Source organism: Phacochoerus africanus, chromosome 7 (genome assembly GCF_016906955.1).
Source record: "Phacochoerus africanus isolate WHEZ1 chromosome 7, ROS_Pafr_v1, whole genome shotgun sequence".
In the NCBI taxonomy this organism is placed as follows: Eukaryota; Metazoa; Chordata; class Mammalia; order Artiodactyla; family Suidae; genus Phacochoerus; species Phacochoerus africanus.
This window is the reverse complement of record NC_062550.1, coordinates 11,745,520-11,772,889: the sequence shown is the minus strand read 5'-3', so window position 1 is coordinate 11,772,889 and position 27,370 is coordinate 11,745,520. Positions and strand designations below refer to the sequence as shown.

The following is a 27,370-nucleotide window of genomic DNA, read 5'->3' as shown; positions in this document are numbered from 1 at the left end:
CACTACCAGCACCAGGTAGATCACTGGCCAAACTTCCACAAAGTAGTAAAATATTAAAATCCTACTGGACGCCACTGTAATGGATGTCATGCGAAATAAAGAAAAACTTAATGACTGAATATTTATGGGAACGATATTTATGAAAACAAACTATAGATATAAAAACTAATTACAGTGGTAAGGAAACCAACTAGCAAAGAAGAAAATCTACTAAATAAGTTTCCATAAAGAACAACTAGCTGAAAAGGAAAGGGGGTGAGATATGTGAAATTCTATTTCTTTCTTTTTTTTTTTTGTCTTTTTGCCATTTCTTGGGCCGCTCCCGCGGCATGTGGAAGTTCCCAGGCTAGGGGTCTAATCGGAGCTGAAGCCGCTGGCCTACACCACAGCTACAGCAACACTGGATCCGAGCCACGTCTGCAACCTACACCACAGCTCACGGCAACGCTGGATCGTTAACCCACTGAAGCAAGGCCAGGGATCGAATCTGCAACCTCATGGTTCCTAGTCGGATTCGTTAACCCCTGCACCACGACGGGAACTCCCTGAAATTCTATTTCAATCCTAAGTTGTGGGTCAACAACTGTTTTTGGGTACTGAGGTCATTACAAGGAAAGTTAGAAATTCGCCTCTTAGGAGTTCCTGTCATGGATCAGCAGTTAATGAACCTGACTAGCATCTATGAGGACGCGGGTTCGATCCCTGGCCTCGATCAGTGGGTGAAGCATCCAGCATTGCCATGAGCTGTGATGTAGGTTGCAGACGGGGGTTGGATCCTGCATTGCTGTGGCTGTGGTACAGGCCAGCGGCTACAGCTCTGGACCACACTAGCCCGGGAACCTCCATATGCCGCAGGTGTGGCCCCAAAAAGACAAAAGAGAAAAAAAGAAATTCACGTCTTAGGAGTTTACAGTCACATTAGGGAGGCTACAAAAATGCCAGTACAATCAGAGCAGCACTGCAGTGGTGACACAAACCCAGGTTCCTACTGCCTACTAAATACATTTTAAACTCCTTTAGACCCTTCCCTTACCTGTATTAGCAGCTTACATTTAATGAATGCTTATTACAGTGTCTGGCAATATCTTATGTACTTTATACACATTAATTCATTTAACTTTCACAACCCTAAAAGGTGGATATTTCCATATTCTCCTTTTACAGATAAGAAAACTGACATCTGAAAAGGTTAGGTAATCTTATCAAAAACCACTCGGCTAATAACAAGCATAAGCGGACTCAAATCTGAATCTAAGCCAATTTTAAAGCTGCTGTTGCTAGTCACTAATCCTTGGGGCATCTCAAGCGGGGTCCTCAACCATTTTTCCCCATATTATACTCCTAACTATAATTCTGTGTCAGCACGACTCTAGATGCCAACCCCGATACTCCCTGACTAGGGTGCTTTCCCCAGTCACAGGCAGACTTCTACAGCAGGGATTACAGCCTTCTCCCCATGCCGTATCCACGATCCTAAATATCCACTATACTGAAGAACTCGGCAAACTCAAGTAATCCCTTCTCCACGAGGCCATCCTAGAAAAGGAGCATGGTAGAAAGCAGGAGCCAGCACGTATTTTCCATAACGGACCAGACAGGAACATTCTAGGCCATATGGTCTCTGATGCAACGATGCTGCCGTTGTAACTGTTATAAAGCAGCCAGAGATAAACCAATGAGTTTGGTTGTGTTCCAGGAAAACTTTACTCATGGATACTGAAATATTATTCTTTTGATTTTTTTCTTAACATTTTAAAATGTGAAAATTTCATGAGCCTTACAAAAGCAGGCAGTGAGCCAGACTTGGCCCGCAGGTCACAGTTTGCTGATACCAGGTGTAAAAGAAAGAGGTTACACTTTAGAACCAAATAAATCTGGGATCCAGTCCTGACTGTATGACCTGTGTGACTCTGGACTGGCGATTAAGCCTTGATGTTGCCCACTATAAAATGGACATAACAGCATTTATTGTAAGGTGGAAGTGAAATTAAAAAAAATCAAAAGTACCACATACAGTGTCTAACACAGCAGAGCTTCAGTAAGTGTTTGCATTCCCCCTTTCTAGTTAGAAAAATTTCCTTCCTCTCCTGTATTCTCAAAGCATTTAGCTCGAACTACAAATATGCACAAGACATTTAAGTTCAAAGCCTTATATTTAACATATCTGGCCATGGGCCTTATCTCTCCTATTAGATTCGAAGCTTCATTATAATGAGTGGGGTCTGTTTTGCGCAATGTAGAGTCATATATGGTGCCTAATAAATATTGCATCAAATAAACATTTTTTAAATAAAGGCATATTAAGATGGAAAGTCAGATGTATGTTTATGGCAGCAAATTGCTTTGGCTAGAACACAGAGAATATCGAGGGATAATGCATATGAAACAAATGTTATCTTCAGCTGATGTCAAATCGGAGCAGAGTGCTGGGGGTAGGAAGAGAGAACTGATAGGATACATTAGCAAAGGAAAGAATCAACATTTATGTGCTGGTGCTTTAGGTACATGATTTTGTAAACGTAGAAGTTAAGAATGATGTCTTTCTCCTTTGAATCACATGGAATAAGAGAGGTTATGTATGCATTACCTGTGGTCTCCTGGTGTATGATGTGAGATATGCTGAGTTTTAAAATTCTAAAGTCAAACATCCTATCAAAGTAAACAGGTCCCATCAAACAGGACAAATGTATAAGCCAAGGACCAAAACTCAACCCTTTTATCAGTCAGTCTATTCTCCACGGCAATCCCAGAACTTCAACAATCACCTGCCGATGGGCGACTTCCAAGCATTCTTTTAGGTCCACCCATGCCCTTTTCTCCCAAGCTTTCACGAGAGGTAGGGTAAAGTAAAAAGAAGAGCATGAGCCCGAAAGACAGACCCTGGTTCAGATCCCAACTATACCTCTTAGAAGATAGGGATGAATGACTAACCCTTTTCTAGCCTGTTTCTTCATCTGTAAACTGGGTTATTTGTTCAGAGTTGTTGGGAGGATTACACGAGAACAAGGGAAACTCTCTATGTGGGTTCTGGCCTCCCAGGTGATTCGGTCCAGGTCTTCCAGGTACACATTTCCCACCCATCCCATCCCAGGTCCTTCCCCCGTCAGCATCCCACTAGCATTACAAACTCTGCATGTCTCAAAAATGAATTTGTTACCTTCTTTTTCTGACTTCTGCTGACTGAGTGAACCATCTTTCCAGTCAACCGAACTTACTTGGAACCTCTCTCTGATCCTTTGTGCAATTTTGCTCTGTATATTGAGTACCCCAATATCCAAATCAGTTAGATTTTGAGGAATTTAACTACTATTTCTTGGCAGTGAAGAACTGTCAAAATAGAGGAATAACAGAATCACAACTTACATAGTGTTAACAGTATGCAGAATGCCCTGGGAGTGGGGATACAGGCAGGAGGCGGAAACAGGAGGCTTTGCGATATGCTGGAGAAGACAGGTGGCCTAAACAAATGCAGTGGGCAAAGGAAGTCAAGAGACGTTATGTGGTGGAATTTCAAGAATTTTGCGACCAATCAGTTACAGGACACCAGGTGGAACAGCATGATTTTTCAAGATGTATAGTTGCAGACTCATTATTCAGGACTTATTAACCTACTCACTTTTCGCAGGACTCTTAAGGTGTTTTCATTATTTACAAGGCACAAGGGTAAATGAGTTTGTTTTATTATTACTTCATAAGCATATTCTCTGTTCTTACAGAATTATTCTGAGTATTATTTGCGTCAATTACTTACCAACATTTAACTACTTACAACATGCTATTCTTTAATATGAGGGGGGGACGGGCAAAAATAAGACTTTGCTTTCATAGGACTAAATTTAAAAGATGAGAAAGGCAAGTAAACTAATAATTACATCAATGTTATTTGCGCTACAAACAGTGCTAAGCATAAAGTACTGTAAGAATGGCCCCAAATATAATTGTTTTCATGTCTGTAGGATAACAATGGATCCTTTTTTTAGAGTGAGTATAACTGAGGGACCAAGACCCAAGGTGAATGTGCTACAGCCGCATAAAGGAGAGATGGAATGCAGGAGGGGACTAAGAGCAATTTTGAGCTCCTGCAAACAGATGATAAATATGATAAAACAGGAAATACAATATACTTGACCTTCATGCTTAGAATAAAAACACATTACGGATTTGGTATATACAAGTCTAAGGAAGGTAGAGGCTTGGCCAACAAGAATGCTGCAAACTTGCCATCAAATCACTTGTGTTCAAAGGACACACACACAACCTCTTTCAAATTGCTCAGAGAGAAAAGCCAGCATGACCTCTCCCCTTAGGTTAAATTCTGCCACCTCAAGGCAATGAATATTTAAACAGAAAAATAAATATTTCAGAACAAAGTCATTCAAACCAATAGTCAACTAGGTTAAAAATGACAAACCCTATAACAGTCTTAATTTCTCCAACCTCTTAAGAGTGCTTCCTTCTAGATATTCTTAAAGCAGTATTTAGAACCTCAAACATCCATGAATCATGTCTTCCACTGGCAACACGAGACCGCCAGAGAGACTCTGGGTCAGTTACCTGCTTCCTTGGAAACAGAAGGCCCCGATACACAATTAATGGTTGGTTGTCTGTCCTGTTCAATGTAACTGCTGGTATACACAATGCATGGATGATTATTCTTTTTCTCAACCAAACTTTTCACTACAACTTAAATTAATTTACTTTTTTATTGTATCTTCATGGACAATTAAGTTTGCATCTCTGCTAAACTGGAGTATCTTTGAAAAGAGCCACAACTCAGGTACAGAATAAAATATTAGCAAGATCTTTTACTATCCCCTGAATAATATTTAATCATTCTTTGTAGATTTTTGCACTGGATATTCTATTACAGTCCACTTTTTAAAAATGAGTAATTCATATTATAAATATACATATATATTTAGTAAGACAAAAACTTTCCTTATATCCTTCCTAGAACAAAGCTGCATTTGCCTGCAACCACAGTTACGTGATGGTTTATATTTCTTCTATTCATTTCACATGTAAATTAGGAACTAAATCATAATTTTTTTTTTTTTTTGGCTTTTTAGGGCTGCACCGTGGCATATGGAAGTTTCCAGGCTAGGGGTCGCATCAGAGCTGCAGCTGCTGGCCTACACCACAGCTACAGCACCGAGGGATCTGAGTCATGTCTGCGACCTACACCACTAGATCCTTAACCCACCGAGTGAGGCGTTGGATTGAACCCATATCCTCATGAATACTAGTGGAGTTTGTTACTGCTGAGCCACAACAGGAACTCCCAATCATGAACTTCTTTATCAGAGGCTCCGCACCAAACGCTAAGCATATTGTAATTGATCATTTGAAAATAGATGCTAAATTGAAGGTAGCTGAATATCTGCTTCTGTCAGAGGCCTTTCTCGCCATAGTTTTAGGAACCCTGCAGAAAGCTTACAATGATTACAATTATGATACAATCATTCATAAACATTTACCACTGAAAATGAGTTATTACAGTTCTAGTAAATATCTACATTACACACCAAGAGGTTACATGTGAGAGTCCATGGTATGTACTGCAGGAAATAAAAAGAAAAATATGAGTCTCTGCTCTCATCAACTCTCACCAGCTAACCCAAGAATCTTTTAATAGTTCTCTTTTCTTCTAACTTAACCTCAACCTAATGAATTTTCCAAGCGGCTGCCAGAATGATCTTTCCAAATAAAACCTAAATCAGATATTGCTAATGAATTCTCTTCTTAAAATCCCAGATTCCTCAATGCTCACAGTCTGAGATCCAAAGACCACTGTATGGAAGTCATGCCCCTTGCATGTTTCATCTATTCAGCTTCAATTCTTGCCACCCACGATTTACTGAGTACTTACTATGCATTATTAGACACTTTGTTCTGATGCTGGGGAAATAACAGTGATTAAAAAAACAAAGTTCCTACTCTTACAGAGTTTACATTCTAGTAGGGAGAGAGAGCGATGATAAATAGGCAAGCAAAACAAGAAACAGATGGTGTGGTATGGAGAAACACAAAGCAACAAAGTGTACAGTGTGGAAGCAGGGAGGATCAGAGTTGGAGGGACAGGGTCACTATCCATACAGGGTGGTCAGGAGAGGTGACCTTTGAGCAGATGCCTGAAGAGAATGAGGGAGCAGCCACCCACGTGTCTATGCGGAAGAGCACTCCGGACACAGGGAACACAGATGCAAAGGCTCAGAGGTGAAAACACGCTCAGTTTACTCTAGGAACCTGGGTCCAGAAGGTCCAGGTGACCGAACTGGAATAAGCAAGGAAATGAGTGGCAGAGATGAAGTGAGAAGGGTGGCGATGGGGAAAGGGCCATGTTGAAGTAGCAATCTTGTAACACCTAAGGCCACTGCAAGGGGTCTTGGCTTCTACTTTCCGCTGAGACTTCTGCGCAGAGAAGCAGCAGAGATTTAGGTTTTCAATAGATTACTCCGCAAAGATAGAAGCTGGCAGACCAGTTGGGAGGCTGCCATGTAACCCGACAGGGAGATGACAGTGGCTTGGCCCAGTTAGCACTCTCTGTGCATCAACCCGGGGAGACACTTTGGGTTGTCTTGTACCCCCCCACCCCCAAGGCTCTTTGTACCTGTTATTCTTTCTGCTTAGAGAGCTCTTCTCTATCTAACTTTCTCCAACTGGCCAACTTGTTCACACTCTTTAAGATACAGTTGGAATTACTGCTTTTTGCAGTTTCTCTGATTTACCCAAAAAGGAAAAAAACCATCTCTCTCCTCTTACTCACCCCCAGCCTAGCCCTTGAATTCTAGTACAACTGCTGGTTTACATATCTGTTGCCTCTCCTGAACATAGATTCTTTGAGGGCAGGTAACTGTCCAGGCCTAATTCATTTTTGTATCTTTCGTGACTACCTTAAAAACTATAAGTATTTGCTAAAGGAAAAAAGAAACACATACAACCTCTTAAAGTATATAAATTAAAAAAAAATAACAAAAGTTTATAGTTAAGTTATAACCAAAATTAGTACAGGAAGAGACCAAAACTCAGCATGAGAAACATAAGGTGCCATGAGGAGGGAAGACAAACAGAGCTCTTAGAAGGATTCTCTAAATGTGGAGGGATTTATAATAAGACTATGAACTACAGCAGAGGCAGAGTAGACAACTGCTAGAGACGACCCAAAGGTAGACTCAGCAGAGCCTGGCAGGGGCATGGGGAGGGGTAGAGGCCTCCTAGATGTCATGGGGAGTGAGTAAGAATGGGCGAGAAGGCAGAAGGATCTATTCCACAAGTTAATTCTCTTAAAAAGGATTGTCCTGACACAAACTACTGATTAGATTCTATCTTTCAATATTCAAAATCCATTTTCCCCCCCAAATGCATTCTAAAAGATCTTTGATATTTATTTCCAGGGTGTTCTGGGAAACCTATTTTCGTTTTTAAAGTTAACTTTTAAATTTATCAAATTTATACATGTGCCTAACAAACCAAATAGGCACCGAGGAGCCTGGGTAGAAAGCAGCAGTCTCCCACCTCTCCCTTTTCATCCGTCCTTCTGGAAGTAGCCCCCTTTTCATAGTTCCTTAAAAGGCTGAGCTTCCAAGGAAGAGGCTACCTTGGGGGTTCCTGACTCCCCTCACCCGTCCAGACTTCGCTGTCATGTCATTCTGCAGATCTGTACACACAGAGTGCGGGGCTTGGCCTCCCCGTGGGGCCACTGAGGTCAGGGGCATTACCTACATGGCACATTTTGACCAAAAGGGGGAGAAGCAGGAGATGAGAGGAAAGCAGCAGATAAAACCTCTGCACACTCCCTTCGGATGGACCGGCTAGAGGAGCAACAGTTGTACACCACCTCTCTAAAGACTCAAGTCGTCAGCAGCGTCCCTTACAAAAGCTTCGGCTGGCCTTTCTTCCTTCTTGGCACCCCCTTCCCTCACCCTGCTTTCCTGAGACTGTACTCCCTAATAAAGGACTGGCAGGTAAGGTTTTGTCTCAGGCTGTGTCTTCCAGCTTCCTGTCTCAAAGCCCTGAATCTGGGGACAGATCTTGAACTCGATCCTTCCATGGCATGTTTTCTTTGGACTATCATTCCTAATTTCTATCATTCTCACTCATTCTCCAGCTGTTCCCTTGTCATCCCACCAGTGCTGGTTTTATGAATGCATGATCTTCTTTAATCTGACTACATGAGGATGCCTCTTTAAAGTCTCCCCTGTGCCCTGGATTATCTGTTTCCCCCTAGGGGCAGGTTTTCATTTGTTTCTTCTGCCTCTTTAATTCCGAAAGTTCCTCTTGATCCTTAAGCACTGGTGACCCAGTATGAGAACCTGGTTAGGTGCTGTGGGTTTCCTCTGCTGTTGTATATGGAAATCTGTTTTCTTATTAGGTCTCTCCCTGGAATTAAAATTCTAACTGGGAACTCAGTATGAAATAAGGAGGAGCAAGTGGCAGACTTTGCTTTAGCATAACCTGCTAGCAAGGTGTGGAATGATCTCCTCCCATCCCCCAAATAACAGATTAAAGGAAGGGGTGCCAACATATAACATAAAAAAGAATTAGGTTTCCCCAAACATTCTGATCCACTTATTTGGAGTCAAACAATCTGGGGCTTGGGTTTTTCCTTTTTTAATGCTGGACAAAGGGGGCAGCACAGTAAATGGCTGTTTCTACTGGGAAGGGGGTGGAAAGGGACTGGGAAGGAGGTGGAAAGGCTACAGCAATGCTAAGGAGTTGAGTTATCCCCTATAATGCACACAGAATCCCCGTTCCATCCTTCTTCACTTCTACTCTGAGTCTGGAGCCTCCTGGGCTCCTGCTGGGCAGACCAGCTTCCATACCACTCAGCCTCCTAGCATAGGGCTTGCTCCTAATTGTCAGGCTTTAGCTTCTCCTCCATCCATCAGGTGGTTCCATTTGCTTTATCTTTTCCAGTAATTTGTTTAACTCTCTTGTTTATTGGTAACATCACTCTTCACCCTTCCCTATTTGCTGTTCTTGGCTTACCTCTTTTTGTAGTTCTATATTGCTATTTCAGTGGAGTCTTACAAGAGATGAGAGGCAAGTAAAACAATCTATCACCCTGACCCACATGTCATGATTTGTTTTCTGCAAGAGATTTCAACCTTAAGTAAATTCTAGAATTCCAGGTTCTTTTTTATTATGAGAAAGGACATGGGTTAATGAATTTCTATGCTTCTTTAACTCTTTACCACCACCAAGATTTACTAAAGGCAAAGTGGAGAAGCTTAAAGGAAAATGGAAAGTGTTTACCACAATTCTTGAAACAGCCCTTGTACTTACGCTTTAGCACATCAGATGCACTTAGACCACAGAAGCAAAGACACTCAAAGATCAGAACTAAACGTGTCCTTCGAGTCCCAGTCCAAGTGCGTCCAGCATCTGGTGCTAAACATGCTTCTCTGTGCTGACAAAGCAAAAGACTTTCAAGGTCTAATCACTCTCAGAGAAGAAAACAAAAATCCAGCATTTGCCAGTCAGAATGCCTGACTCTTCACTCCTTCCTTCACGAATGCAACAGTGGCCAAGATCAGAACGCAGTCGGAAGGAAGGAAGACATCTCCCGTTACCCTATTATTGATCTCTAACACACGGATCAATAAGGCATGCCACAGACTCCGACCCCTCAGCAATGGCAATGAAATATAAACTAGTGACTGCAATATTTAACCCTTTACCACAATGAGACAAACAAACCTAGCAAAGAAATTAGAGTCCCATGTTGGGAGGAGTCATGAAAAAAGCGATCAAAAATAAGCTGTTATTACTAACCAGGAAAACCTGTCTCAGATTAAGGAAGGATATTCAAGTTAACAGAGGCAGCATGCAGAAAACTGAGAGTGGAGATCTAAAATCAGTTCCCAAGAGCACCAAAAAGAAGCTGTCTATATGCGCTGATAGTTGTTTGGTAATGAAAACGTTCCCAGATTTTATTCCATCCTTCCTGTCCATGTCAAGTCAAATGCTCAAAAACCAAACAAAACCAGAAAAGTCTTCAAGCATACTTTGAAAAAAGGGGGGGGGGCATGTTTATTTTTTTATAAGCTTTCACATTTAGAACTTCATTACATCAACTAGACTATCTAGCTTCATTGAAAAATAATTTTCCAGGAGTTCCCGTTGCGGCTCAGTGAGTTAAGAACACAACTAGTATCCACGAAGACTCAGGTTTGATTGCTGCCCTCGTCCAGTTGGTTAAAGGCTCTGGCGTTGGCATCAGCTGTGGTGTAGGTGGCAGATGCGGCTCAGGTCCCGGTTCTGTGGCTGTGGAGGAGGCTCCAGTTGCAGCTCTGATTCAACCTCTAGCCTGGGAACTTTCATATGCCTCAGGTGTGGCCCTAGAAAAACAAAAAAAAATTTTCCAGCAAGGAATGCTCTAGATACATGAGTTGAACATTTTGCTCGTTTTAATATTTTCCTTTTTGGGAATGAGGAGCATAAGGACTTGATATTTTAGCCTTTACAGACTAAACATTTTTGGTAAAGGTCTGGACTTCCTAAGAGGATGTTCTGACAGTAGAAAGATTACCAGATGGAGAACTAGCTCCATTCTGCTGTTACTCTGCCATATGACCTTGGATAACTCACTGGTTCTGTATCCTGATTCATAAAATAAAGTTCACTCTAGCTCTAAGAATCTGATTCTGTGAAAAAGAGGCCTTACCCAAGGGACAGACTATAATAAAAAAGAAGAAACATTAGATGTATTACCATGTGAAACTGTGTCTTCTTTTGTAACAGTCAACAAAGTACCATTACATAGCTTATTTGTTCCCTTCCCAAAGTGGCTAAGGGCTGCTCTGAAGAACCTGTGCTCTGACTTCTCTCTCATTCTGCACAAATGCTCGTGTACGAAATACTAAGCCATCAAACTGGAGAACTTGCGCTGAGATAAAATTTCAGGAAATGAAAGTTATATATAGAATAGTCAAATTGATCGATGCTGCACTTATCCCAGAGGAACCCAAGGCTCCAGGAAAATCAGCAGTCCTTCCTCAAGGTTTTGGCTAAAGGTGAGTTGCAGAGATTTTTCTTATGCAAAGAAAAAGTTAAATACATACTAAGGTCTGTATTCTTCACACTATGGTTACTATAACGGCTGTCATAAAAAACAACAACAATAACAACAAAAACAAAGGTAGAAAGAGTATAAACTATGAAATAAACTAAATGTGGGTTCAAAGCCAGGCTGTGCCATGTACAGCTGTGTGACTGCGGACAAGTCGCTTAACCTCTCCGGCCTCACTATTTTCTTTAGAAATGAGAAGGAGAGACACCTAATGGGGTATCCGTAAGAATGAACTGAGATCGTGTATACAAAAGTATTTACTTCAAAGGAGAGGAGGAAGGGAGGGAGGACGGAAGTAAAGAAGGGAGGGAAGAAGAAGGAAGGGGAGAGGAAAGGGGAAGAGTACATACAGCCCACAGTATAAACCCAGCAGCGGAGTTGGAACTTTCAAGTTCTTCAAATTCTTTCTCCCATAAAGAGTAACATCGATACCAACGCGGTGGGGGAGGAGGTTCACATTCGTTTTACTAAAGGCTTTATATAAAACACAGGCTGAGTGAAATTAATCCAAAAAACACACAGACTCCCAGTTTCACAAAAATGCCTCCTGGTTCCTCAAGAGAGAAACCGTTACAGCACATATTTGGCTGAACTTCTGTTCACAATGGCTATGTTAGCAGAATGGCAGGCACACATTTTAATGGAAGCAGACTCCTGACAGGGCCACGCCGCCCGCCTCTAGTACGAACAAGTTTAGATCCACAGTGACCTCACCCCACCCAACTGTCCAGATAATCTGAAAACCATTTAAACAGCCCGGCTGAAAGGCCTTCTAAAGTTCCATAAATTTTATTTAAAAAAATTTTTTTATAATGATTTTTATTTTTTCCATTATAGCTGGTTTACTGTGTTCTGTCAATTTTCTACTGTACAGCTTGGTGACCCAGTTACACATACATGTATACATTCTTTTTCTCACATTATCCTGCTCCATCATAAGTGACGAGACAAAGTTCCCAGTGCTATACAGCAGGATCTCATTGCTTATCCATTCCAGAGGCAATAGTTTGCATCTATTAACCCCCAAATTCCCAGTCCATCCCTCCGTCTCCCCCTTGGCAACCACGAGTCTGTTCTCTACATCCATAATTTTCTTTTCTGTGCAAAGGTTCATTTGTGCCATATATTAGGTTCCAAATATAAGTGAAATCATATATGGTATTTGTCTTTCTCTTTCTGACTTACTTCACTTAGCAGGAGAGTCTCTAGTTCCATCCATGTTGCCGGCAAATGGCATTATTTTCTTCTTTTTATGGCTGAATAGTAGTCCATTGTGTATATATACCACAGCTTCTTAATTCATCATCTGTCAATGGACATTTGGGTTGTTGCCATGTCTTCGCTATTGTGAACAGTGCTACAATGAACACGCGGGTGCATGTGTCTTTTTCAAGGAAAGCTTTGTCTGGATATACGCCCAAGAATGGGACTGCTGGGTCATATGGTAGTTGTATGTACAATTAAAGTTCCATAAATTTTGGATCAATGATCACCACTTTTGCAGTCTTAGGTAGTAGCCCTTTCGTCTATGTGGTTGAAGTGAACAAGTGGTACTTTGACTTTTCTGCACCCCTATCCTGCTGGAATTGCCATGACAGGTAATTCACAAGAGAAAAGGATCTTTCTCCTTTTCTACAACAGACCACAAATCAGGTTTAAGGACAAAAACACTGAAACACTATTTTTTTCCCGTGATCTTGTCCATGTATTTTTGTTAAAGAACTATTTTTGCCTTTCATCAGATTAGCCCTAGACTCTCTCTGAAATTATTCCACCACTGAATGTCACTCAATGCTCAAGAATTTGGCTCTAGACCCAGATAATGTCTTGCATAAATCACACACACAGACACACAATATATGCCATAGCCCTTCCTTTCAGGCTTCCCCTTTCTGCTAAACTTCCCAAACTAATTCTTTGCTCATCCTCTAACGGTCCCTCACTGCCATCACACCCATGTTATTTCATATTCTACCTTGTACTTCAATTAGTTATGCATCATATGCTTTCGTCTCCAATACCACCTCTCTAATACTACTGTTTGGCTCCTTTTTCATGTAATTTTCATTGAAAAATAAGTGGTCTCATTTCTGTTTCCAATCCAGATGGAGTAACAAGGACCAGATTTCTCTTGCCACCTCCAACAACTAAAAAACACAACAACATACATGAAAAAATAGCACTCAAGACACTGTACAGTAGGCAAAGAAAGACAGTGATTCCTGAGATGGGAAAAACTAACGTGAGCTTGCGGTTCCCATCGTGGCTTAGCAGAAATGAATCTGACTAGCATCCATAAGGACACAGGTTCAATTCTTGGCCCTGCTCAGTGGGTTAAGGATCCGGCGTTGCTGTGAGCTGTGATGTAGGTTGCAGATCCGGTTTGGATCCTGCGTTGCTGTGGCTGTGGCATAGGGCAGCAGCTGTAGCTCCAACTTGACCCCTAGCCTGGGAACCTCCATATGCGGTGGGTGCTGCCCTAAAAAACACCAAAAAGAAAAAAAAAAAGTGAGCTTTCTAACTGTTCCACTTACTGACTGGAGAAAGTTCCCAGGGTGGCGCAGAGAAAAGGAAGCTGGGCAGAACCTGGTGGTCTTGTGAGTTGAGATTAAAGCCTGAAGTCCGGGGAAGCCAAGGTGGCTGGCCCTCCCAGGGGAGAACACTGTGGAAGAGAGAACTTAACAAAGAGAACTTGGAAGATTTACAGAGGGCTCCTCTCAAGTACAATTAAACTTAGAATATGTGCACAACTACCTGAGGCTATCAAAGGGGGCACCGCAAAGAGCTGGCGGGAACAAGTGCTAGGAGCTCACACATTGTCAGGAATAGGGCCCATTGCCAAGAATGAGAGTGGAAGACCTGGTAATTTAAAAAGCATCAGGTACAGGAGTTCCGTTGTGGCGCAGTGGTTAACGAATCCGACTAGGAACCATGAGGTTGCGGGTTCGGTCCCTGGCCTCGCTCAGTGGGTTAAGGATTCGGCGTTGCCATGAGCTGTGGTGTAGGTTGCAGACGCGGCTTGGATCCCGAGTTGCTGTGGCTCTGGTGTAGGCTGGTGGCTACAGCTCCGACTGGACCCGTAGCCTGGGAACCTCCATATGCCGTGGGAGCGGCCTAAAGAAACGGCCAAAAGACAAAAAAAAAAAAAAAAAGGATCAGGTACAGCACCAAATCCAACAAGGTACAATTCACAATGTCTGGCATCCATTCAAAAATCGCCAGGCATTCAATGAAACAGGAAACACAAACCATAGTGATGAGAAAAATCAATCAATTTCAACTGATCTAGCACGAATATAGATGTTAGAATTAGCAGATAAGGACATTAAAAATCTGTATTCCATATGTTCAAAAAAAAAAACTGTATGTAATAGAAAAACTAAGCATGTTAAGAGACATGGGAGATATATAAAGATCCATATCAAAATTCTAGAGATGAAAACTATGCTGTCTGAGATTTTTAAAAAATTAGTTTGGATTAATGGTAGATTAGACATTGCAGAAGCAAAGATCAGTACACTTAATTACACCAAAAGAGAAACTATCCAAAGGAAATACACAGGAAAAAATACTAAAAGCAATAAAAAGCAAGCCTTGAAAATGACTGAGAATGGTATGGTCTAACATATATCTGAGTTGAGTTTTTGTTTGTTTTAAACTGAAGTACAGTTGACTTACAATGTTCTGTTAGTTTCAGGTGTATGGCAAAGTGATCTATATAAATTTGTTTTTAGATTCTTTTCCATTATAGGTTATCACAAGACACTAATATAGTTTGCTGTACTACACAGTAGGTCTTTGTTGTTTATCTACTATAGCAGTGTGTAGCTGTTAATCCCAAACTCCAAATTTATCCCCTCCTCTCCTCAGCTTTAAAAAAAGAATCTAGGAGTTCCCATCGTGGCTCAGTGGTTGGCAAACCCGACCAGCATCCATGAGGACGTGGGTTTGACCCCTGGTCTCGCTCAGGGGGTTAAGGATCTAGCATTACCGTGAGCTGTGGTGTAGGTCGCAGACACAGCTCAGATCTGGTGTTGCTGTAGCTGTGGCGTAGGCCGGCAGCTGCAGCTCAAATTCGACCCCTAGCCAAAAAAAAAAAAAGAAAAAAAAAAAAAAAAAAGGACTCTAACCCCAGAGTTCTCTTGTGGCTCAGTGGGTTAAGGATCCAGCACTGTCACTGCAGTGGCCCAACTCACTGCTGTGGCTCAGGTCTGATACGTGGCCTGGGAACTTCCACATGCCAAAAAATAAAAAGATAAAAGAATTTAACTCCTGGCCTTTTTAAGTGGAAGGAAGAGGTGAGCGGGAGGTGGCTTGGAGTCAATACACTACATCTGACACACTTCTGGGTTGCCATTCCCAAAAATGTCATTGCCACCTTTTCACTTCCTTTGCCCTTTCCATATTTGTTGGGGGGTCATACTCTTCTTCCCTCTTGGCGGACTTCGCAGAAGGCCAGAGCTCCTATGCCACTTACCCACACCCTAACTTCTGGATATATGCAGCCTCCACTGGAACATCTACGACGGGATTTTTGCGTTCCCCAAAGGGCTGTCTGCTCCCAAATCCTCCTTTCTTCTAATCAAATAAAGCATCCGTTTCCAAATGACATTATATTTTTAAGTATTAACTGATTTAAGTAACAAGCACTAGGATATATGTGACTACCCAATTTTAGGCTTCTGGTTTTACACTTGTCAGTGAAGTAACAAGTAAAGTTCATTAATTCAATCAAGAAGTATTATTAGATACTAAATTGAAGCAGATATGATAATAAACACTGGCAATCTAGTTCCAATCCTGAAAGAAACTACAATCTAATGGGAAAAAAGGCAAATATATTCATAATTACAGTACTACTTAAATGAGCTAAGAGAACAACACATACACAACTCCAAGGAAGCATAAAAGAGGGACAACTCCATGAGACAGGGCAAGCTTTCTGAAGTAGCTTAAGCCGAAGCTGAATCTTTAAGGCAAGAAATTAATCATGTGGGAGAAAAAGGTATTCTGGCCCAAAGTAATAATACATGAAAAATAGTATATAAAGAAATATATGAAAAGCAGGAAGGTATAAAATAGGGCATATTTGGGGGATAGCAAGTAGTTCAGATTTGGGGCTAGAGAAGAGGGAGACAGCAAGTGAGGAAAGGAAAAGAATCTTCCTCTTTTCTGGAAGGGAAAAATAAGAGAGCAAATCTGGGTTTCACCCTAACAGGGATTTAAGATGACTTATCAAAGCTGCTAGAAGCTGTGTCCTGACTGCATCCCTCTAAGTCAGGGGCTGCCAAACTATGGCTTTGGTCCAAAGCTGACTCACCACCTGTTTTTGTACAACCTGAAAGCTAAGCATGGTTTTTACACTTTTAAATAGTTGAAAAAAATTCAAAAGAAGAATATTTTGTGATACATGGAAATAATATCAAATTAAAATTTCAGTGTTCATGAATAAAATTTTACTAGAAGTGACTATTTTCACGATGAAATGGCAGACTGAATAGTTGTAACAGAGACTGCATGGCTTGCAGAGCCAAAAATATTTACTATCTAGCCATTGACAGAAAATGTCTATGGATTTCTGTTCTACAGGAGTCTTTCAAAACCTTGTCTCCTTCAATTAATTCTCAGCTTCTCTGTTCAGAACTTCTTACAAGATATCTCATAATAGTAGATAAAAGACTACAGTTATATTATTTGTGGATATAAAAGTATTATTTTCTAATTTCATAGTTATTGATTTCCATTTCCATATTTTCTTCTAAAATATTTCTTTATATACAAAATATCAAATTTTTGTTGAAAAACTTTATCTTGCAATTCTTTTTTTTTTTTTGTCTTTTTTAAGGGCCGCACCTGTAGCACACGGAGGTTCCCAGGCTAGGGGTCGAATTGGAGCTGTAGCTGCTGGCCTATACCACAGCCACAGCAACCTGGGATCGGAGCCGTGTCTTTGACCTATATACCACAGCTCAGGGCAATGCTGGATCCTTAGCCCACTGAACGAGGCCAGTGATCGAACCTGCAACCTCATGGTTCCTAGTCGGGTTCATTAACCACTGAGACACGACAGAAACTCTTTGCAATTCTAAATGAATTAAATATCTTCACTTATACGATTTCGAGTTACAATTTTAAAGCTGTATTTCCTTCTGTTAATAGCAGTCTAGCTGTACCTATTTCCTGGGCCATTAAGTAAAGAAGCAGCTTTAGTCTAATATTCTGAAACTGATAGCCCTTTGAAAAAACCCAAGAGGAATGATAAAAAGAGTAATATACCAAAGAAAGCTAATCTAAGAATATTTCTAAGGTATTTGATTTATAAGTATTACTAAATCAGAATATTTTTCAAGGGTTTATTTTTTGGTTGTGTTTTACTTCTATTCTCAACAGAAAAATAAGACCATGATTTACTGCTGCTATTGCTTTAAAAGACTGTAATTGCCAGTTTTGGCTTTTCACCACTCTTTTCTGATACAATTTTAGCATCTCAAGGGAAGTGATCAAATTTGCTGATTTTTAATAGGGTCCAATTGCCATCTTCAAAGTTGTATTTTTAAAAAGTCAGTTTCAGTGTTAGTAACCTTTGAGGGATCTAAGCAAGACCCAGAGCTTAGAAGACAGGTAGATCCTTGCCAACCAGGTGATGGGATTCTTTAAAGTGGAGAAGAAAAATACTATCCTACTTACACATTGAGGATAATATACCCTCATTTTTGAAGTTATAAATTCTAAATTGCTGACAACACTACCTGGTAATAAGCTATGAAAACTGAGTCAAGTCAAACATGTCAAAAAACAAAACTTATAACAAAGATATGATACTTAATGATATTTAATGATACTCATAGTACTTAGTAATTAGAAATGATAAATCCTTCATATAACTGACATAATTAGTCCAGGACAGTAAAGACTCTAGAAACAGTATGTTTCTAGGAGGAATAATTCAAGGAGGTCGGTAAGATGAGTAAACAGAACAGAAAATTAAGGAGAACACTTAGCAGTTATTTCCAGATATTTTAGTTTTATGAAAAAGAGAGATGAAGCCACTCTATGTGACCCTGGATGCTAGAAATAGAAAGAATGAGAAGACGCTAATGAAAACAGATTTTTAGCTCACCATAAGGAAAACTCTGCTACTTTTTAATGGAACCATTTATTCTGGAGGGCTTGTAGTATAATGGAAGAGTATGAAAATGTGGAATTAAATGGATTCCAATTTGAAACCTATCCCTGTCTGTTCCCAGAACTACAATGTTGCTTGACCTCTTGAATTCAAAGTCTACTATATGAGAAAAACACCATCTACCTCAAAAAGAGACTGACAAGTGACACATGATATGAATGTAGTAATTGTTATGTATATAAATGAGATTTGTACGTAAAATTGGTACAAAGTAGGTATGTAAAAATAAAGGCTGTTTCAATAACAGCAATTATTAGTGGTAGTTAAGGAATGGGGAAGCTGGGGCCAAACTCCTTGGGTTTAAATTCTGGTGCTGCCAATTTGGCCAAGTTACGTAACTTCTCTGTATCCCTGTTTCCTAATTTCTACAATACGGACATTAATGGTACTTATAAGGCTGCTAAAAGGCATTATATAAGGTACTGACAATAGTGCCTAATGCATAATATACACTCTATAATCTAATCTAATATTATTATGTAATATTAGAAAAATAAATTCATTTTATTCTATAGTGAATTCCTTGTTACTGCCAAGTATTCCATCAAAGCCTTGAACAACATCAGAGATGGAAATTCCAGAAGCGAATCAGAGTCTCAACTAAACGCATTCATCCACATGTTCAACCAATATTAACTGAATTACGTAATTCCTGCAAAGGGCATTAGGGTACGGTCGCTAAAAGTATAGATTCCCAAGCTAGTTGTGGATGTGAATCCCCACAATATCTCTTAGTAGCTTATAATGTGGGCAAGTTATCTAACCATGATACGCCTCAGTTTCTTCTTCTGTACTACGGGGATAATCATATCATTGTTGAGAGGGTTCAAAGAGCTATTGTAGGTAAAGTACCTGATGGTAATGCATCATATATACAGATAGCAGATCAGCTATTATTTTTGCCTGTGCCAGGCATAGTTCTAAATACTGGGAATAAAACAGACTGCTGACAAGGTCCCTGCTTCACAGAGCTTATATTCTTTGGAGAGGTGAGATAGCAGTGATATTAACAAGCAAACAAACATAACAAGTAATGACAAACATTAATATCAATGATAAGTGAAGAAAAAGCTGGTTGGGGGATAGGAAGTGGCTGGGGAATTCAAGTTCAGATAAGGTCAAAGGAGAGCTCTTGAGAAGCCATGTGGTATCTGAGGGAAGAACCTTTGGGACTAAGAGAAAAACAGAAGGAAAGGTTCTGAGCAGGAAGATGCAAGGTGTGTTAAAAGGAAGAGCAAAGAGGCCAGTATCACTGGAGCGAAATAAGGGGAGAAAGGGCAGCAAGAGAGACAGCAGGTTCCCAATCATTCAAGGTCTTAGAGACTAAAGTAAGGACACAGGACTTTACTCTGAGTCTGAAGGGAAACAACTGGAAAGTTTAAAGCACAGGAGCAACAAAATCAAACTTGCATTTTAAATGATTCACTCTAGCAATGACCCCTAATGAATTATTTCATTCCAAGGTTTCCAGAATTTAACCATTTTATTGGTAATAGAAGGACCTTTAAATATCTGGGAAATAGAAACAACGTATCATGATAACAGACCTCAGAATTTCTGACTGCTTAAAAGTTGATCATCCAGACCCAACAACAACGTTGCTACATTCAAAACAACAATTTTCAGGGAAGAACAGACAACCGGAGGAACAACACCAGGACTAAGCTACTGACAGGGATGGGGAGTGTCATTTACCTTTCAACACGGAGGGGGACCTCTGGAGCAATACAAACCCCAAGAGAAAACCGTCAAACACTAAGATCGCCTGATCTCCACTGCAAAACTAAGGAGAAAGACAAAGGAAAAAACAAACGGATAGGGAAAAAAAAAAGTGTGTGCTTTTGGTGCATGGAGGTGATGGGAAGAAAAGTGATTTAATAAGTCAAAATTGCTCATATTTAATCACATTTATGGAATTCTGGGTATTTTTTCAAGAGAGCTGAGTAATTTTTAGAATAGCAATATTTTTCACGAGCCAGGCTTGGCCTTGGCAAGGAAATGGTTATAACTGAAGATATGGAGCGATGTAGAAGAATTCAGAAAGAAACCAAATCTCTGGAAAAAGTGAGGCTTTTTTTGGTTCATTGTAAAGGAACATAAATTAGTCTCAAAGCCACAATCTCCGCCTATCCCCCAACTTCCCAGAGTCCTGCGCAGCCCATAGAAAGTGGAAGTGTGCCAAAACCAACAGTGTGGCCAGAGCTCTGTGGATGAAGGGTGGGATGAGGTTCGGGGGAATGGAATCACTTTAAAGCAATGCCACAAAATGGAGACTCAGTAATCACTGAGGGCGTTCAAAATTCACAGGAAATAGGATATGCTTAGGAAAATCAGAGCATGGATGCCCCACTCCAAGTCATTTCAAAAAAAAAAAAAAACCCAAACCAAAACAGAAAAGATAAGAGATAATGAAACAAAACAAAACATACCTGCCCTCTCTTATCTGTCTTTAATTAAAGCATAAAATAAATACCCTCCCTCTCCGCTCCTCCCAGCCACCCAGGAACAGAATAGGGAACTGGCTGCAGCTCAGGTGAAAGGCTCAGGGCCTTGTGTAGCTTCCGAGCTGCAGAGCTACAAAGAGGGGAGATAGCAGACAATGGAACTGGTGATTCATTACAAAAGAATACACTCCCGAGCAGGCGGCCTGCTGCCACATGGGCTCACAGCACTATTTAAAGGAGCAGCAACCCCCTTTCCAACCTCCCTTATTCTTAACACCTTCCCTCCTCTTGGTCCTGATGGAAAACAGATTTTGCAGAAAATGCCAGCAAAGCACTGAGCTGTCCAAGAAAGGGGGGGCTTTGTATTCCACAGAAACTGGCAGTCCTCAGCTACAGTAGAGTACAAAAATTTTCTTTCACATCCACGCCGTAAAATCTTTTCCTTTAGGCCTAGTACACTTTCCCTTTCAACAACAAATAGGATAACCTTTTCTTACTAATTGGCGTTGAAGTCATTTTATAACTTTGTTTTTCTAATTTGACACATATTCCTAGAATGAATTCTCTTTTTCTTTTTATTCCATGTTACTACTTTCACAGATGTGAGGAGATGCAATCATCTGATTTACACGTTCTGAAATGAGGGCATCTCAGGGAAATACTCCTGCAACATAGACACGGATGACAGAGAAAAAGTTATTTTTTTCCCAAAGTCACACAGGCATGTCTGTCTACTATACCAGAATCCTGTAATTAAACTGCCATTTGCTTTTTTTTTTTTTTTAAAGCAAAGCTCTGATAAGTTATAACAGAGCCTTATAAGCCAAAACCCAGCCTCATAAAACCAGAGCCTACATAGTAAAGCCTGCACAGTGTGCACCTAACTGTGTGACAAGAACATCATCTGCTGAAGGTCCTTCACCTTCTCGCACCGAGTGAGCGGTGGATAGTACAGGATAGAGAGAGGCGTTAAAGAAAGGAACCCGGTGACAAAAGAGTGAAAAGAGAGCTAAATACTTTTCCTAATATACTAGTTAAGACACTAAAGACCCCAATAGACCGTTTAATTTTGATAACTGAACCCTAAACACTGCAGATAATTTCTATTCAGAACGCTTATGTGACATATCATTACCAAATCGTGGGATTTGAGGTCTGGCTCAGAAAAACAAAAACCAAAGAAACCCCTTTAGGCCTAGTACACTTTCCCTTTCAACAACAAATAGGATAACCCCTTCCTCAGAAAAAAATCCATAGCAAAACTGACAACACTATGACTTGAACCCAGCCAGAACTCAGGCTGGGACTTGAACCCACGTGCCTATCACCTGGACAAATAAAAATCTGGCCTATGGTTATTTCCTTTGATTTTTCCCCCTCTAGATTACTATCAACTATGTACATTACATTAACATAGAAAGTGTACACAAAAAACAAACATGCTGGCATAGTGAAAATTCACAAATTTGATGTTCTACACTTTGTATAAATTCAGCATAGGCAAAAATGAGTTACTTCTTAAGCCTTCACACACACTGAGAAAATCATGATTTTAATCTACTAGAATTCTTAACCACCAAAAAGAAAGAAAATCCCTCTTCCCAGTTCCTACTTATCTCTTCTGCTTCGTTCCTAAAATTATAGTTTCCTTCAATACTGATTATTAAGAGCACAATACTAGGTATGCAAATGCTTGTGCACCCTAACTTGGGCTTGTGCACACTTGCTCTTCTAGAACTCAGGGGAAATGCTCCAACAGGCCATGGAAAGCCTCTGATTCTAAAAAGTCCTAGTTTAGATAACTCTTTCACTGATTTAAAAACATCTATAATGGAAAGTTAAGTAGTTGAAAAGGCTTTGGTAATAGCTGAGAAAGAGCACTTGTACCCTCTAATATGGCAATTAAGGAAAGCTGGATGTGGGCTCCCGGGTTAAGAAGTATTGTCTCTCTTGGGGGAAAAAATGTAATTGTAATGTATACATGTAAGGATAACCTGACCCCCTTGCTGTACAGTGGGAAAATAAAAAAATTATTTTAAAAAAATAAATAAAAAAATAAATAGAATAGGTTTACCTAAAAAAAAAAAAAAAAGAAGTATTGTCTCTCAAGCAACAAAGACAAGCCAGAAACACGTTTTCTCTTTTTTAAAAGGCAGAGCAATGTTTTGATTAAAGAGTTAATCAGGCTAACGATGAAGGGATAAGAAAGTGGAAGAGCAACTGCTAAAACAAAAAAAACTGACTTTGGAAAGATATTATTCTTTGAAACTTCCCTTTCCTCTAGGTCACATTGGGAAAATCTCCCTAACGCTTTACCTCCTTCCAAACAGCACTGCAGGGCATTATATAACATTTAACTGGACAGGGTTCCAGCTCCTAAAATGATGCCTCTACCCAGATAGCCAGCTGACTCTCTCGCCCTCCGGTGGTGACTTAAGAAACGAGACAAGAGAATATTAAAAAAAAAAAAAAAAAAAAAAAGGCAACCTCCTTAAAAGGAAAACCACTGTCCAGTGATGAAATTTCCCTACAGAGCATAAAAGCCTGGAGTGAAACTGATCCTAAGTCTGAGCTTAAATGACATGAATGTGCCACAATGCAAATAATCCTCATTGATAAATCAGTCTCTCAACCCACATATAAAGAAAAAAGCATAAAGGGACATACAGAAGGTTGCCAAGAAGAAAAAGAGCACTGCCGGGGGAAATCAGGGAAGAATATTCACCTTTCCATCTGTCAGGAATGACTTGCTAAAATGCAGCTATTGCCTGGCATAGCCAAAGACAGGCAGAGACAGACAGAGAGAGCGCGCTTTCATTTCCTACTCCCTCTCCTTCAGATGTCTTTTAATGCCCGTGGACTGTCATTTATACATTCAGACTTGTTCTTCTGCCAGGGAGGGCTCTGCTGCACCTGGATGCTAAAGCTCTCACTGAAAACATCCTCTGCCAGTAACAAAGACACGAAAATGAAACATTTTTCCAGCCTTCATTTTTAATAAGCCATTTAAAGCAAAGGGAGCAGAACTACAATTCCACAGCCAATCCCGAGAACCCGAAGTGAATCCGGAATGAGATTTCCCTCTAACGCAAATTCTTCTGCAATTCTTAAAAGGAAGTGAGCTCCCTTGCCCTCTTTTTGGCAGTCTACAAGAATCTCTCCCTACCTCTGTGGTCCCTCCCTCCCTCCCTCTCCTCAGAACCAAGACAAAGAGGTAGACCAATCCCCACAGGGTCTTAACTGAGCTCCAGCTGCACAGCACAGGAAACAGGAATCTGCTACGGAGCTGGGGGCGGGGGCGGGGGGGGGGGGAGAAAAAAGGATACGGACACAACACACACACACACGACTCACGACAGGCACAGACGAACACTTTTCAGCTGCTAGCAATAATTCTGTCCCTTTCTAAAAGGTTAATAAATTAAAACTCTGGTGACTATGCCCCACCCCCATATCTTTATTTAGATCTCAGAAACAAGAAAAGAAACACACGGAGGAAACACAAATCTTACCTGAGTTACCATTTTCTTCTTCTCCATAAACCGAATGGAACAGAAGATGAACACTTCAGAGCAGTCGTGCTGGGCACACCTTCCACGGCTCTCCTTCCTCCCCCCTCCCCCCCCAGCCTAGCTCTTTAAGGGTGGGCGGTTGCTCTCCCTCTATCCCGTTTTCCTTCCTTTTTCTTTCTAGTGTTTCTTCCTTTCTTTTCTCTTCCTCTCTGGCAGTCTCTCCCCCTCCTCCTTTCTCCAGCTCCCTCCCATATCTCGGGCAGATGGCTGAAGGAAGCCCCACCCCTGAATGCCGAAGGTAATTAATCAGAGTAGAGCCCCACCTCTTCCTCCTCCCCCCGCCCCCTCCCCGCAGGCTGACATCTCCCAACTCCAGAAACAGGCCTGCTGGAGAATGGCAGTTTGGTGTGTGCTTTGCGCGTGCGTGTGTGTGTGTGTGTGTGTGTGTGTGTGTGTGTGTGTGAGAGAGAGAGAGAGAGGGAGAGAGGGAGAGAGAGAGAGAGAGAGAGAGAGAGAGAGAGAGAGAGAGAGGAGAGAGGGAGGAGGAGGGAAGGGGGGGGAGAGAGGGAAGGGCAGGCGCCATGTGCAGGCATATTTTAAGGAGTGAGTATCTGCGATGGTGGCATTAATTATATACACAGGAAGTATTCACGGCAGCTTACCACAGTTAATACAGATTTAAAATATTCCATCTAAGAATATCTGATAATAAATAAATGAAAGAGAAATTATTTTTAAAAAAACATTTCCACTGATGTACAGTCTACAGATGCAGTGGATTTAATAAAAGATGAGAAAAGCTGCTCCGTGACTGGAAGGTTTTCAAGGAATGGAAATATGCAAGAAGCTGCTTGTCCTAAACCAGTCTAATGGTTGCAAAGGACTGAAAAAGAAGGGAGGTAATTTAAGAGCTTATTTTTTCTACTGTAAAAAAATCAGGGGGATCTGAAAAAGGTGATTGCTTAAGAAACTTAAGGTGGATACAAATTGGACTGCTCAAGGCTTCCAGCTTTATTAAAAACTGTAGTTAACTCAGAATGTGCCCTTTGTGTTCCCCAGCCTTCTGCATCTCAGCCGCTACTGAAAAACATACACCCTTTCTTACAGACACTGACATATATACAATGACATTTGTGCCATTACTCCAACTACTGACCGTTACTCCAGAGTGCTTATTAGATGCAGAAGGTTGGGAGAATGTTCACTGAATGTAAGAGTTTCTTCTAAGTTCTCTTAGTAAAAAGTCGTAATGAAAAAAAGCATCAAAGGTATGATTCAGTCCAAAAGTCCTGGTCAAAGTACTAATTCTCCCATTTATAAGTGATCTTGGAAAAGTCTTTAACCTCTGAATATAAGCATCATAATCTCCCTATTTTCTGTTATTAAATATTCAAACAAAGTAACCTATGGGAATGTTTGATGAGTTTATGATGTTTTTCTCAAAAACATAAAGATGCTCTCATTTTTTTTTAGTATTCTAAGAAATAAAATCCTGAAGGTTTTATTACATTTCTTAGTTATGCTATATTTATTATGTTATAATCCCTAGTAGAGTACCCAAAGAGCAAAGAAATTAATTCTAGATTAAGATGCCTATTTAAAAAATAAACACATAAAAAAATCAAAATTAAAAATCACAAATCACACTGAGAAGACATCATTTTTTTGCTGTCTCAACGAGGACTGTTTGGCTTTTAGTGTGCGGTATAATAATGTTGGTTGGCCCAGTGCCAATATAACACCATCATGCTCCCATTCGAATTAACAGTCATTTTAATAATTTTGAAAAGAACACAGCAACTACCAAATGATCTGGAGAACCTGGAGAACCTGGGTACTGTGAACCTATAATATGTCAGGCACTATTCTTGGCATTTTACAGCTATCTGTGTACTGTTAGTATAATCCATAATGTGTAAAGAAATATGTACAAAAGGATGGGATCTTTAACCACCAGAAAAAAAACATTAAGAGAAAAGAAATAAATCAGAACTAGGTTTATTCTTAATCAAAGTTTTTAGAAATCATCTGGAAGACAGTACATATTACATTCTCTGAATGTGCAACTGACAAGTCCATTTGGATATAAAATGCAGTCAAAAATTTTAAAGACAAAAAAAGAGGTATGCAAATTTCGCTGGAAATGAGGGAAATGCAGTGTATTTTTGGGAAAGTCTAAATCATATTTATGGGATAATTATTTACATTTTCATTTCTAATACAAGAAACTGAAATGAACTGTATACCATTCTTTGAATCCACTGGTCCAGGATAGTGTGAGGGGCAAAAGACGTGGAGCATCAAGAACACAGACTCCCCCACTCCCCACCACACACACACATACGCTGCTTCGCAAGCCATGGCTCTCTGGAGGCTTGCAAGCCTCCATTCGTACGAAAAGAAACAAAGGCCCAAGAAGAGATTTTTAGAAAATAAAAATGAGGGATTCCCACATGCAAAAAATCTAGGACTATGAAAAAGGTTTTCTTAGGCCTGGTATTCATGCCTCTTTTCTACATCTAGGACCAATATTTTACACTGCAAATAATGAACTTTCAAAAGTCATTACCACAAGAAAGAGTTCTAGCACGAGCTAAAAGTTAAACAAAAATTAAAGTGATTTCCATCAACTTGCTGATGCACTGTACAAACTCGAGGGTATTCTGAAGTGTGTCCCTGACTTTAAAGGCTGGTGTTACAGGGAACAATCACTCCCTCGTGCCCATGTGAGAGAAGAGCAATTGAACAGCCTGAATCTGACCCAGCGGAACCACTGGAATCCCCTGGTGGCTGAGTGTGCCCAGGAGCATCCCAAGGAGAAACTCATTTCAGGACATTTTCTGGGCAGGAGCTAGGGGAGGTGGGCAGCAAATACCCCATAAAAATGTCAGCTAGGGAGGAGACCATGTCTGCCCTCACAGATCAATCCCCAGCTCCCAGCACAGTGCCTGACATATGGCAGGCACACTATAAATATTTGCTAAATAAAATTCTACCTGTCTAATGTCTTAGGTGTTTCACGTAACCCCCATAACTCCAGCTTCCTTTCCCCAATGCCGCTCAATGGATATTTATGTTATTAGAGTTACCAAAGACCAAATTCTATGGACATTTAACCCCTTCTTTGACTTATCTGTGGCATTTGGCACTCCCTCCT

The 27,370-nt window shown here is 40.6% G+C and overlaps 1 protein-coding gene across 22 annotated transcripts in view; it reads right to left on the bottom strand.

Moving 5' to 3' along the window:
• The window catches only part of RBFOX2 (RNA binding fox-1 homolog 2), a 270,031-nt gene that overhangs the window by 71,665 nt on the left and 170,996 nt on the right, over positions 1–27,370 (bottom strand). The window contains exon 1 of one of the 22 annotated variants that reach the window (XM_047786421.1): positions 24,214–24,430. The exons of 20 other annotated variants lie outside the window; for them this stretch is intronic. In XM_047786421.1, the coding sequence (XP_047642377.1) occupies positions 24,214–24,240 (27 nt within the window). In that variant the 5' untranslated portion in view covers positions 24,241–24,430. Of the gene's footprint in view, positions 1–24,213; positions 24,431–27,370 lie in introns of those variants that run through there. One more of the 22 variants, XM_047786424.1, reaches the window with a different exon arrangement.